This window comes from Drosophila montana, unplaced genomic scaffold (genome assembly GCF_035044405.1).
Source record: "Drosophila montana isolate Dmon_TW-CO22-7 unplaced genomic scaffold, ASM3504440v1 contig_1505_1, whole genome shotgun sequence".
NCBI classification, from domain to species: domain Eukaryota; kingdom Metazoa; phylum Arthropoda; class Insecta; order Diptera; family Drosophilidae; genus Drosophila; species Drosophila montana.
This window is the reverse complement of record NW_026996452.1, coordinates 3,704,922-3,718,838: the sequence shown is the minus strand read 5'-3', so window position 1 is coordinate 3,718,838 and position 13,917 is coordinate 3,704,922. Positions and strand designations below refer to the sequence as shown.

The following is a 13,917-nucleotide window of genomic DNA, read 5'->3' as shown; positions in this document are numbered from 1 at the left end:
CTCTATGTTTCGGTGTGTTTAATTTTTAAAGTACTCTCTAGAGATTTCTAGGATGGTTTGCATTATATTCAAACATCAATTAAATTACTTAACACTTACATATGTATCCCTCTAGACATTTCTACAACCCGAAAGATTTAATACCACGTTTTGTATACGTAGTATGTACAGAGTCCATTACAAAAAACGTTTTTATATATTTTTTATTATCTAAAACCAGGGAGAGAAAAAAAACCCACAACAGTGTTCTTACCTTAAGGACTTCCATAACATTGTATACGAAAAACAAAAAATCTAGCAGGGCATATGCACTTCGGCGCATGCGCATACAAAAACCCTAACGCATGATCGATGAGCTCCTCTTTGTAGCTTGTAGCAGCGCTGCCTTTTGTCGCTGCTGCAAAGGCAAAGCAACAAAAAACGTCCGTTATTATGCTTTGTAGTAGAGATGAGCACGGGCCGAAACACGAAGCAGTTCGTCACCTCAGCAAGAGACATTTCGTGTTCGTGCATTTTCGTGCCTGGAAATATCGACCAGCGCACATCGCTGCTTTTGTGTTTGCCTCTTTGCCTGGCAGGCTGCCTGCATCGCTGCTACCTTCTCGAAGCAACAGCAGGAGTTCTTCTTCTTCTTGGTTTGTGTGGCTGACGCTTACGAGCGACGTCGTCGCTGAAGCAGGAATCAATTGCGCGCGCACCATCGGCGAGGACGGTTGTAGCATAAGAACTCTCTCTGTTCAAGAAGTTCTTTCAGTCAACGCGAACTTTGCCGTTGAAATGATCTCTCGTGGGTTCGTTAAAGTTTGTTGGTGTCTGTGTCTCGGTGCTGTGTTTTTATTTGTTAACTGCAAAAACGTTACTTAAAGACGAAAGACAAAGTGCCGAACGTAACGAACAGAAACTAATTGTGTGTGTTAAGTGCAAAGAGACATGCAGAAAATATGCCAAAAACAACATTTCGACTGCTGCTGTTGTCGCTGCCGTTGTAAAGTTTAAAACCAAAATGCTACGCAGATGCAGTGTTGGTGGGTGCGGCAGTGGCTGATCTTGAACTCGCGTTGAGGCCGAGGCCAAACTCCAAACAACGTGGATCTAACGGTGCAGCAAGTGCAGCGGCAGCAGCACCAGCACGACAAGGAAAGAGTCAGCGCAGCAGCCATTGCATTTCTTTTGATTGCTTGTGTATCATCTTCGGGGATCTGGCAACCGCCTGCGCCTGCGCCCACTCGTCCGCTAAAATTTTCGTCGCCGAAATGGTTTTCTTTAGCGCTCAACTGTTTTTTTTTTCGGCGATGAGGAACAAGATGGCAGACGAAGTCTATGCACTCAAAAGGTAATCTTATGCTAGAGTTATAAAACTGCCGTTAGTTTTTATGTTTAACCGTTTGGCGTTTGGGTGCAGCAGCGCAGCAGCACCAGAGCTGCTCTCTCAACTTTTTACAGCCTGTACAAAGTCCAAATTCCGTATTTATGTCCTACCATCAAATAACTGACGCTTGCAGTTTGACCGTCATACAAACACATACAGCTTTGCATTGCGGCCTATGACGCAATAAATTAAACGGCAACAGAAATTTACAGCGAGTGGAGAGGGAGAATCATGCCCTTTGACGAAACTTTAACGACGCAAAAGCTTATATCGGTGGTCGTAGCTTTCGCTTATAAGTTGACGCGGAACAACCGTACAAACAAGTAGTTCATTGTGCTTAAGTATTTTGTGCGTTTTGACTCATCCTGTTACAATGCAGTGACGCCCCCAATGGTATTGCGCGCCAAGTAACGGTCCCGGCACAGAAGCAGAGCAGCAAAAAGGGCAGCCCGACAACGCAAGAGAGCGAGAGAGCAAGCATCACGTGTGCGGCTAAAGTCGCTCAAGTTTTTTGCAGTTTGCTTTGTGCAGCGTATCTGCTACCCATGTCAGCGCCTTCATTATTATAATTTTTATTGCTTATGCATAAATCAAAATATGTACGAATGTATGTGCACGCATATGTATATGCATACTTAATTTCTGGATTTTGTTTAATACATACCAAGAAAAAAACACCTTTCTGGCCGCCTGCACTAATTTTGCAAAATGTTGCCGCTGATCCTTTTTTATGTGTTGCGCGCATTTCCGTTACTGTTTTTTTCTTCTTTCATCTCCCCTTTGTTTTTGTGCCAAATCATTGGCATATAACATAAAACATGAAATGTCTGCGGTTTGCATACAAATTCATTAGTGCCGGCCTGCGAATGATGATTGCAGACGGCGTCTGCCCCGCTGCCAGTGTTGCCTACTTCAACCTCCCACACTCACACACGCACACACACACGCGCAGCATCCATGGCACCTTTTTTTCTGTTTTGGGGTTTGCATTTTCTGAGAATTCTGCAGCGCACCTTTCTTACGGGGCGCTCGGCCGCGCAGGAACTCACACGGCGTTGCCATGCTGTTTATTTTTTCATTGGAATTGCCTTTGCTGCTTTCTTTTTATTAAATCTTCGAATGCTGCTTTAATTACATAATGGGGGTATTAACAGTTAAATAGATAAATATGTAAGCAAGCACTCGAAAATTGAGAGCAGTTGGCTTAAATTTTTCAAACAAAACCCTATTAGTGCAAGTTCAAAAGCTAACGAATTAGTATTTAATATTTTTTATTTTAAGATTTCTAATATTTTTATTTTAAGACCTCATATATGAAGTTTCTGAATTGTGGACAATTAAACGACAAGAATTCTAAACCTAAACATTCTTCCTCGCATGTTTCTTATCACGAATCCATCTTCATCTCTATGAGGCACTCAACATGATCCAGATCATTGCTTATAGATCCCCCCGACTCCCTGTCTCACATAAATTAAGCGCAACTTCAACACTTTTAGCTGCGCGACGAACAAAGAATTTATGAAGTTAAAATTATTTATTTTTTGTGCTGCCCTTTTCTTCGCTTACTGTGTAACCAAAAATGTGACCCAAAACTCGTTCTGCACGACAATTTGGCCACTAATTTTGGGGCAGCATCCCAAATACACTTCGTCGGTACAATTTTATTGATCTTCTGCGCAAAAATATAAAATTGTTTCATGGTCGTCGTCGTCGTCGTCGTCGTCGCCGGTAACGAAATCGAAAACGAAACAGAAAACTTGGAATCGAATTCAAAACGCAAAGTCCAAGAGATCCCAGGATCACAGAGGAGGACAGCAGACTGGGACTGGGACTTGGAAGCTGGGCAGACGTCGCGACGATAACAACAACAACAACGACAACAACAACAACAAATAGGCTGGTTTAGGAGCCACTGTCCGTTGCCCAGCGAAGCAGCTGCTGTCGCAAAACTAAAAAAGGGCAGCCGAAAAATATTTTTATCTTGATATTTTTTGTTTGTTGTTTTTTGTGACCGACTCCGTTCTAAATACGCCAAGCGCTGCTAGCGGGGCATAAATATGTGTCTTTAGTGTGGCATGTCTGGTTGCGTTCTCGAAGCTTGGTAAATGGGCCAGTGTAGCTTGGAGTCGAGGAGTTGAGGAGTTGAGGAGTTTGGAGTTGGGGGCGATCGCCGAGTGCCGGCCGTCTGCCAAAATTCATGGAATTAGTTAACGATTAATGATTGGATATTGATTTCGGTTCTGTGTGCTCTCTCAAGACTCAAGATATGCGTTGGAGTTTTGGAACTGAGGCTATGATATACATATATCTATGGATATGCATGGCGAAGGCCCTGGGAAATTGGAGCTACTCAAAATGTCTGCCCCCTTTTATATAGTAGAAATTCTTGCAAATCAGAATTACCTCTGGAAGCGAAGGGTACTTTTAGCGCGGAGATATGCATATGTATATGCATGACCCTAGCTTTCTTACTTTCTACGACTCATTAAATATAATCGTAAAGCTACCTAAAATTTATGTGTTCCCTCAATTTCTTTCGACATCTTTCTCCATTCCTTAAATGAGGCGTCATTTTATTGGCATAACGAACTTTCTTTCTTCTTTTCCTTAACTGCTTTAGCTTTACGATCTCGACATAAGCAAAACAAAAAAAAAAACAAAACACATCCGAAATTAGAGAGGGACACGAAACAAGCAGCACAAGTGCAAATGAGATGAAATATGTATTTTGTCCAGGTAGTATTTTTTCTCGTAACGCTTTTTTCATTTTTTTTTTTTTTGCGTCTCGCTTCCTATGAAACTTAATTTGTGTGCTTGCTCCTTGGCTCCATGTCAAATTGGCGCTATCGAATAGCAACACACACGCACACACACAAACACACACACACACACACACACACACACACACACACACACACACACACAGAGAGCAGAATGCCCCATAAAACTATGGGGCAGCCTTTTCTTAATAAGCGTTCACGAAATTTCTGCTTAGCTCTTTGAAAATATGTAGTTCGCCTGCACGAAATTCGAGGCATAAATTCTTGAAGATCTTTGCCAAAACTTTGCTTAGGCGAATTTACACACACACAGACACACACACACACTCAAAGACAGCATAATTGGTACACATTTAACGCCACGTTGCGCAGCATCCGAGAATCTCGTTGGACAGAAAATCTCGCATCTGAAATTTGTGTGAGAATTTTGTGAAATGTGAGCTCAAGACTTGGGTTCCAAGTCTCACGGATTATAACTGGGCGCAAATTTGGCCGCTAATGATTTGCTTACTGACTTGGCAACAAGCTCTGAGTGTGTGTGCGAGTGTGTGTGTGTGTGTGTGTGTATGTTGAGGCCTATTAATTGCATTTTAAGCCAGGCTGCTTGACTCTTCCAACGCCTCAGCCTCTCGCAGCAGGCTCTAGTAATTGAGTTGTTAGGCTTTCGGTTGTGTCCCCCTCAGCATCCCCAAATAGTTCTCTCGCTCTTCTGGCCAACAGTTGAGCTATGTGCGGAATTTTAGTTTTATTGCTAACGAGATGATCATTTGGCTAAGGATTTCGAACGAGATGACTTTTAATTTAAACTGATCGTAAAATTAACTTTTTAGCATAGCTTAAGTGAATGTTGAAAAAGCGCCACCTGTTGTTCAATTATTGAGCTTAGATCAAAAATCACTTCCACGAGATATTATAGAAGTCCAATTCTTATCAATGATATTGGGATTAAATTTAACACCATGGTTTTTTAGATTGAGTATGGTTGCGATAAAACAAAAACAGAAATATTTTTGATCTGAGTTTTTTGTTTGCCAGTTAAGATTACGAAAACGATTTCTACGAATTCTTGAGTTTTCATTTTTTAAAGATTTATTTGAAATAAACTGAGAAATGGCAGCAGACAAGCTGAGAGAACCGAGAAAAAAATGAATATAACAATTTTCAAGTTGGTTCAAGATGTTCTTAAAGGAAAGGGTTAACCAGTTGTAATGTAACTTTTTTTTCTGTAACTTCATCTTCAGCTTTGGCATGTCTTACATCACATATTATTTCATCCAGTTTCCCACAACCTACACACCAGTTACCATGTGAGAGCCACAAACATGCCAATTTTGTAGCTCGATTTGACTGCAAGCCAATAAAACTGAATGCACTTGATGGCTGGTCATTTGCAGTGCTTGCCAAACTGTAATGCTAAGGCAGTTGGCCACAGATATACATTCGTACACATATATAGACAATGAACGTATATTATGCCATAACAATATCAAGCAAATGACTAGGCAACTATCTAGTGATTGTGAGTGTGCATTTGTGAGTGTGCATTTGTGTGTGTGTGTGTTAGCAGCAACAACAAGATATAGAATATATGCGAATGTGGGCAATGGTTTTGTGCCCATTGCCAGTTGCCGCCCGTTGCTGTTGCCAGTTGCCAGTTGGCAGTTGTTGCAGCAACCAGGGGAGACATGCCCACTTATTTGCGCCATCTAATATTAAAACACCGTTATGCATATCAGCCGCCGCACAATTCACATGGCAGCCTATATCGGCTCTCAGAACTGGCCAAATGGCTGCGGACTCTAGCGATTGGCATGTCTTGGCCATGGCCGTAACCCTTTAATTATGGCAACAGACGCAGCAGCAGCGGCAGCAACAGCAGCAGCGGCTACAGCAAACGAGTGCAACCAACGTCAACGCCTTTCCAAATGGCACTCGCCCAAAGTTGGACACTGGACGCGAACTCGGACGCCAGGCACTGGACTTTCTAAAAGCCATATCAAAATGGCCCAGACTCGTGTGAGAGCCAGAACAAAAGCAACAACAACAGCAAAATAGTAAAACAATAGTGCTCCAGTCGAGAGTCTCCGACTAGGAGTTATCCTAGCCACGAGGCATTAATATGGTATCCAAATCCAAATAGGTCTGTTAATACTTTGATTTTGTCGGAATTATTGTCTATTAAAGCTGGAAATAGGAGAAGAGCTGTTTGATAATATTGATAAATAAATGTGATCTGTGACTAGATTGACACACCTGTCTCCTTCTGGACGTGCTCACGTGCAATATACCCGTTTTACACGTTCATGTGTATGGGGTATAGGCAGAGTACGAGCACAGAGTTCTTAATTGCATTTCGATTACGTTGGCTTAGAACCGAATTTGCAACCAAATCAAAGTGCGAGCCACAGCCTGGCAACACCACGGTCGCAGAGAAAGCATCTCGGCAACAAAGTAAATGTTGCACTGGGAACAGGCCCACAGCAAATGGCAACAGGCAACAGGCGGAGGCTGGCACTGCCACACCAAATAGACAACAGATGAGACAGCTCTGCCACAGCACTGGCACAGCCCAGGGCTAGGCCTAGCTAGCGAAACGCCTGCCTTTTGCAGACAACAGAAACTGGTTTCTTCTGGCAAGGCGAAAAATTGTAACAGGCCGCGCAGAACCTTTCTAAGCCACGTTGCGAAGCTGTCCTAGGCATTGGCATTGGCATTGGCCATTTAATACAGTTATTTTTTGTGTGCCTGCAACAACAAGAAGCAACTGTTTTTGGCTAGCAGCCATTAACGTTTGTGCACCCCCCCCCCTTCCCCCTCCCGCCTCGCCAGCTACCGTCCGGGTCCCTGTTCCTGTCCCTGTCAATGCATTAGGAGCTGCTTCTCTCGGAGTCATTAAATATGATTCCGCTCAAACTAGAACATCGAGCATCAACAGGCAACAGGCAACGGACAACAGACAAAAGGCCGTACGCAATCATAAACGTGAAAGGAGCTGGCCAAAGATTTGCAGCAACAACGCACTTTGTATACTCTAACAAATTGGAAACTATCGTCGATTTATCGCTGTGCCAATACGTTTTTTTATGATTCGCTTTACGATTGCATTTCTACTAATTAATCCCCCCTACCCCCACTCCACACTCAATTAAGTTTACAGCCAATACACTAAATGCTCAAAATGCTTATGAGCCATAAAATGAACAGCGAATTTAGCACAAAGATGCGACAAGTGAAAATTCAACAAAGATAGTTTATAATTTTATGGCATAATCTACGGATAAGACACAGCAGCAAAGCCTTATTCCGTATGGGAATCTACATTTGAGTCAAGCCATAGTTAAAGATAGTTCGGATACATTGGGCTTATCAACAAAATTCCTATGCTTGGAATATTTACAAACAAATCCCAAAGGCAACATCAATAAATTGTTTATAAATATGTTTTCCAAGCAATGTTCATAAAGCTGATAGCAGCAAACGAGCAAAGTTTCTTATTGCCTGGCGTTGAATCTAGAAATAAATTAATTTATAAATATCATGGCATGCTTCCTCTTCCTTTTTTAAAAATAATAGTAGTAGCAAAATCAAAAGTTATTCTATACGGAAATGCACAAACATATGCCTTTCTTTTATCAGAAAACAAACTTTGATGTCATATCCTTAGAAATTATTCGATACCTACATATATCAACGATCTACCCATAACCCAGCGTTAATCATCTATATATCTAATTAATTCATCTAGTTATCTTTCTAACTTATCTAAATTATAACTTTGAATGCTAGTTTTGAGCTATATAATCATATATCCATGTGCTCTGTAGTTATTTTTTGATTGCTTTGTAAACATTTAATAACCAATTCTTACGTTATGATCTAATGACATGGCATATATATTATTATGTTTATTCGTCCTCAAAATCAAGTTCTCTTCATTCGGCCACCGACTAATAATATAATAACAAGCTAACGCAGTCAGTCTGCTTGTATATGTTTACAAGCTGCGTATGCATCCATCAGCCTGGTATGCTCGTCATATTGCCTGTGCAACATAATCGAGACTAGTTGGCAGCACTGGCCGATCTGTTGATGCCAAAAGCAATTCACACGCCGCACCCGCGCCCTCTGCTGCAGCTGTCCCCTATTCACCATGTCTTGGACTGAAGTGTTGGCTGCGTTCGTGCGCCCGTTGGTTTAGGCATGGTGGGTTGCCTGCCAGTGTTGTCCATTTTGTGTAGCAAAAAAAAACTAGTTCTAGGCTAAAAAAGGCTAAAATTAAAGCTATGTGAGTTTGTTTCTGTCTTGTTTCAGATACTGTCCATTTATAAATAAATAACTTATTTCTATTATTTCTACAAACAAATCAAGAAATAAGTCAAATTCGCTTTGAATACAAACCACAATTCCCGCTGCAAGCTATTTATCAGAACTTTTCGCGCAATCGCACTTTTAAAGAAAAGCCAGATTTGCCGCAAAAGAGAGGAGGGAGAAACTGGCCGTTCGCTGTTTGCCTGTTGCTGCCCCATGTTGAATGTGTTGCATGTTGGCCTCAGCTGAGACTGTTGTTTCAGTCTTGTCAGCTGTTTGCTTGAACAAATATTATTACATGATATACTTCACGTTGCCCGCTTTTCATTGAATTATTAGTTATTTCAAATTTATGTGGCGTTCTGTTTTTTTTTTTTTTTTCTCCTTTTCCTTATTGCTTTTTATCGCGCGTCTATTTGCGTTTCCGCTTTGGTCGTTCTGGGCCGGGTGCTTTACAATTCCTCAATGGAGCAGCCGAGTCTTGAGCACGAATTCGGGCAGCCCCAGTTTCGAAGCTGTTGTTGTTGGCTGGCCCGGGCTTGTTGGGGGCGTATTTGCCTAAGAAAAGTAAATAAATATGAATTTATTGCAGCGTTCGTTCATTTTTTCGTCTTCGCTGGGGCTTAATTTCCTAAGTGTGTGTGTGTGTGTGTCATTAAATCTAAAGCTAATGCTCGCTGCGATCATATAAACAAATATGCCCGAACCAGCTCTGTGCTCCCCCATTTGTTATGTGTATGCCAAAGATAGGCGATACGCTGCGAGCCACAAAAACGAGAAAAGAAGGAAGAAAAAAAATTGTCGCAGCCCCAACACTCAAGTCCCCACATAAATATATGTATAAATATATATATACATGTATGTAAGTGCTCTGAAAACTTTGATTTTTTTCTGCTGCTCTGGCAATTTCTTTCAGCTCAGCAGCTCTCAGCTCTCACATAATTCATAATTGCCAGCTTTGCCTTTGCTGCCTCCAGAGATTCTACGAATTTTGTCACGCTTTGGATTTCAAAATTTGTCGATGTTAGGCAACAGCAGCACATACATATGTATAATACATAAGCATTAAAGTCTAGTATATGGTGCATATGTATACGATCTTATGTATGTATGTGGAATTCCTTGAGGCGTAAGTAAATGGCATTTAACGCTTGATTTGCAGCGTTTAAATTTACCTGCTAGGCAAAGGTACTTTAGTTTCGCCAGCCTCATGAAGAGCCCGGCTCAGAGCCTTAGCGATCCATTGTTCTCTCGCCCGCACAAAGATGTTCCAAAAAAAAAAAATAAATAAATAAAGGACGGGGGAGAGTTCAGCGTTCAAGTTAGGGGCGGAAATTTAATATGAAATGTTTTTTTTTTTTTTTAATATATTATTTTCTTGTGTGTTTTTGAAATATGAGATTTTTATGCACTGATCTGTTTTTCTACCTGTTTTTATTTTATCCTCGTTTTCTTTTTGGTAGCAAACAATTTAATTGTAATTCGGTTCTTTTGGGCACTTGTGAAATTCTATACACCAAAAATAAGCAGATCGACAATATGTCTATATCTCAGATTGCTTGCAGGACGGGAAGGTGTCAACGTTTTGCTTTATGAATCAAACATTGCACTTGTCCCGGCCTATGAGCGGTTTGTGCCACAACAATCGATTGATCGAAATAATATATAACTAGACATCTCTCTCTCTTAAGCTTAAATATAAAAAAAATAACCTAGTATGTTAAGTTATATTAATCGTAAGAAATATTTACAATATTAAAATCAAGCATTTTATGTTAAAAATTCAACAAACGAATTTCATTTTTTGAATTTTTTTCCATCGTTACAGCCTTTATAATTGTCAACTTGGTACAGTTGCGTTCCAAGCATGGAAAATCGGGTGAGTTTTCAATAGTGGACGTTGGAATATAACAACTTTCAAAAATTTAATCGTTCAGTAAAGGAGATTGATAGAAATATAAATTTGAGTATTTCATAACTCTTAGTTTTAAAATTGATTTTTGTTTTTTGTTCTATTATTTGCGAGCGATCACTGTAATTATTTAATGTATTTTTGAACATGCATATTTATTATTCCGGGTTTATTGCCTTTAATTAATATTTTTAACTGTATACAAAATAACATAAACAAGATAGCATGCAAATATTCGTAAGCATTGAAAAACTAGTGTATTTAAAATTTGCATAAAGTGAAATTTAAGTATAATGTCAAATATATGTATTCAATTAAAAATTTAATTCGAAGTAAGGGTAGCATACGATTTTTTTTCAACACTCGACATTTTCACCAATGTGTACACCAAATTTAAAAATAGCGCGCTATCGATCAGCTGCTGTTAGTATTTATTTTTGGTATTTTTGCGCTATTTGTTTTATGCCACGCGTTTGGTGCATTTTGTGATGGTATCGGCGTCGGCGTCGACGTCGTCGTCGTTGCTGGTGGAAGAGTAAAAAAAAAAAAAACAACAAGCCGAGCAATTGCTTGCCCGCCTGTTGTGTGTGCCTTCGTTATTTTTATTATTGTTGGTGTTGTTGCTGTGTGTTAAATATAAAAACAAATCGAGTTAAAAGTAAAATATATATTTCGCGTGCAAATCGAAAGTAAGTTTTGCGCGACCGAGTAAAACGAATTGTAAACATATTAAATGTACATATACATACATACAAACATAATGTGATGTACCCCGCGCAGCGCCTAAATATTTTTTATTTATAAATTTTTTTCATTTTTTTTTTTACTTTGCCTATCGCTTTTCGTTGTTTTTGTTTTTGCTGGCGCGTCGTAGCAGGCAGCGTAAAAAACCATTTCGAGTAAATATTCCAACAATTTACAGTTTTTATTTTTTTTTAAATTTATATATTAATAAACTTAAATATGAATACGAATTTAATCGAATTCAAAACCATAATACAGCCCGACCTGAGCATTCTGAAAATGGAACGTGCCTCGTCGCCGCTGCTGCAGGCGAACCCCTCGCTGCCCGTACATCAGCCGAAGGGCCGGGGCCGTCCGCGCGCCTCTTACGCGCAAACCGGTGAATTCGATTTGGGTCTAATACGTGAATTTCGCTCACGGCCAGCGCTATATGATCGGTCGAATAAGCGCTTCAAGGATAAAATACACGTTGCCCAGCTCTGGATGCAAATCTCACACAAGCTGGGCTATGACGGTAAGTCTGTACATAATAATAACATAAATAAATGCCTGGAAAAGTCAACTAATTGTTATTACTATCATATTTCTAATGGCCGCCCCGCATAGTTTCTATATTGCGTGAACGCATGATCACGCTACGTAATCGCTATAATATCGAAAAGCGACGCGTGGAAAACAATTCGCTGTCGATATCGGGCAGCCAGTGGCCATTGTTCGAGAATCTTAGTTTTCTCTCGGAGCACATACGCAGCAGACGTTCATATAAGACGCAGTGTAAATCTCTGGACGAAGAGGATGACGAGGAGCCATTCGATGTGGATGATGGGAATAGCGAAAGCAATGGACCAGCCAAGGGTATTAAGCACGAACTGGAGCCCGATTATGACGATGCCGAGGATTATGACTGTGATGGGCCGCTGCCCGTGACCACAATGCTCAGGTGAGTGCAGATCATAGCTATGTGTATACAACTAATATACAACTCTATTGCAGCATACCACACAGCACGCCCACGAATGGCATCAATACGATAAACACCAGCAACAACAACAACATCAACAACAACAACAGCAGCAACAACATCAACAATAACAATAACAATAACAATAACAACATGCTCAATGGGAAAGCAGCGCTTCCCATGGCAAACTGTCGACAGCCGGAGCTGCTGCTACGCGTAGCCAAACCGAAACGTGCACCGCAAGCACCGGAAGAGGAGCCGCCGGCTGCCAAGCGACGTGCAGAAGGCCATTCTGCAACAGCACCAGCTACATTACAACAGCAGACGGCAGCAACAACAAACACGACAATAACAGCAATAACCACATATCCAAAGTTTCGCGCCTTTGGCGAATTTGTATCGCATTCGCTGAACGAGCTGCCACATGCGATGTCCATGCGCCTGGTCGAGAAGTTTACGCGCGAACTGGTCCAAGCGTCCATTGCGAATGAGCATAGTCAAACGCAGAAACCCGAATCGATGGAGCCAAGCAGCATGGATGAAATGGATGATTAACCGAATGAGTTAGGCAGTTAAGATCAAACCAAACAACAAAGCAACAAATTGTAATTTAAACTAATTTTTTACCTAGACGCTTTTCAGCATCTAATTTAGTATATATGTATGTATATTGTATATGCCAAATTGAATAAAAAAAACCAACGATTAACATTTTCTTTGGGGCGTGTTAACAATTAGGTGTCCATGACATTTGTTAAGTCCCAACGCGGCATAGGCAATTGCAAGCGCAACATGCGGCAAGTGTCTGTGCCACAGGCACATTTTATGTATTTAATTATTAATGCCTCTATATTTTAATTAAATTATAGCTATGCAATGGGCCGTTGTAATGACAGTATTTAAGCCAAGCTGGAAAAGCTGACGACTCGCTTGCCTTATTGATATTGTTAGAGGCATTTTTGTGTGTGTGTGTGTGTGTGTGTGTTAAGTGGTGTGCAACATTAAAACGTCACCTGATGTAGGTCGTGCCTGGTGCTTATTTGTTGTTATGCGAAAATCCAAATTGCACTAGTCCCGGCCTGCAGTGAGTGTCGCAGCCAACGTTCCTTGTTTATCACCGGTCAGCCAAAATGTGGTGGCATGCCTCCGTCACTGTGTGGCAGAGCAGTTGCTTCTTTGCCTGCTGTGGTGCCCTGTAATTATATAATTTAATCAAATTACTTGCATATGTTGCCAAAAAAAACAAAAAGAGAAATGAGAGAAGAGCAAAAACGAGCATCGACCGCAACGTTAAGTGCCGCATTTTGACAGTGAAATGTGATTATGTGTGTGCCGTGTGCGTGGCTAAAAGAAGGATATTTGCGTATTTTGGCGTTCATCATCATTATTCTTAAAACTGCGCTCGGCAGCTTAAACATTTTTGTACGCGCACTTAAACTTGACAGCGGTTTGACAGTTGCAAATTACGCCAACTGCAGCAACGGCCGCAGCAGCAGAGGTGAGTGTTGTATTTGCCAGCTTTTGCATTTGAGCCCAGCCAGTTTGAGAACAACTTCACGTCTTGACTTACCAGCTGTTAGCAGCCAACCGATCTAAAGCTTACTGCTATGCACACAGTACGCGCGCTTTTCAAATTGAATCATTTTATTGAAATACTGTTAGTTTATTTGTATATATATATGTATATTTAAATTTAATTGGAGTTTGAATTGTTGTCATTTGTTAAATTAATTAGCTAAATTTAAACACTTAAGTAAACGCGCGTGCATATTGCATACTCATACTTATGTATTGTTTTCAATTCTTTTTTGTTGTTGTTGTATTATCGTATTATTTCTTT

General features: G+C 40.6%; 1 protein-coding gene and 1 long non-coding RNA gene across 5 annotated transcripts; one reads left to right on the top strand and one right to left on the bottom strand.

Moving 5' to 3' along the window:
• Positions 1-679: 679 nt before the first annotated feature.
• Positions 680-12,793, top strand: jigr1 (jing interacting gene regulatory 1). 4 transcript variants are annotated; one of them, XM_064694267.1, is made up of 5 exons: positions 680-1,333; positions 10,289-10,339; positions 11,375-11,630; positions 11,723-12,056; positions 12,110-12,793. In XM_064694267.1, the coding sequence occupies exons 2-5, from the start codon at positions 10,328-10,330 to the stop codon at positions 12,630-12,632; spliced, it is 1,125 nt and encodes a 374-aa protein (XP_064550337.1). In that variant the 5' UTR covers positions 680-1,333; positions 10,289-10,327; the 3' UTR covers positions 12,633-12,793. The 4 variants fall into 4 exon arrangements, with proteins under 4 accessions (XP_064550337.1, XP_064550352.1, XP_064550345.1 ...); XM_064694275.1 differs by lacking the exons at positions 680-1,333; positions 10,289-10,339 and adding exons at positions 10,936-11,061; positions 11,247-11,271; XM_064694282.1 differs by lacking the exons at positions 680-1,333; positions 10,289-10,339 and adding an exon at positions 10,916-11,061.
• Positions 10,911-13,559, bottom strand: LOC135436633 (uncharacterized). The gene is made up of 3 exons (XR_010437568.1): positions 13,441-13,559; positions 13,091-13,270; positions 10,911-10,995 (listed from the first exon to the last, which is right to left on the bottom strand). It is a non-coding gene; the product is annotated as an uncharacterized LOC135436633 (long non-coding RNA).
• Positions 13,560-13,917: the final 358 nt, after the last annotated feature.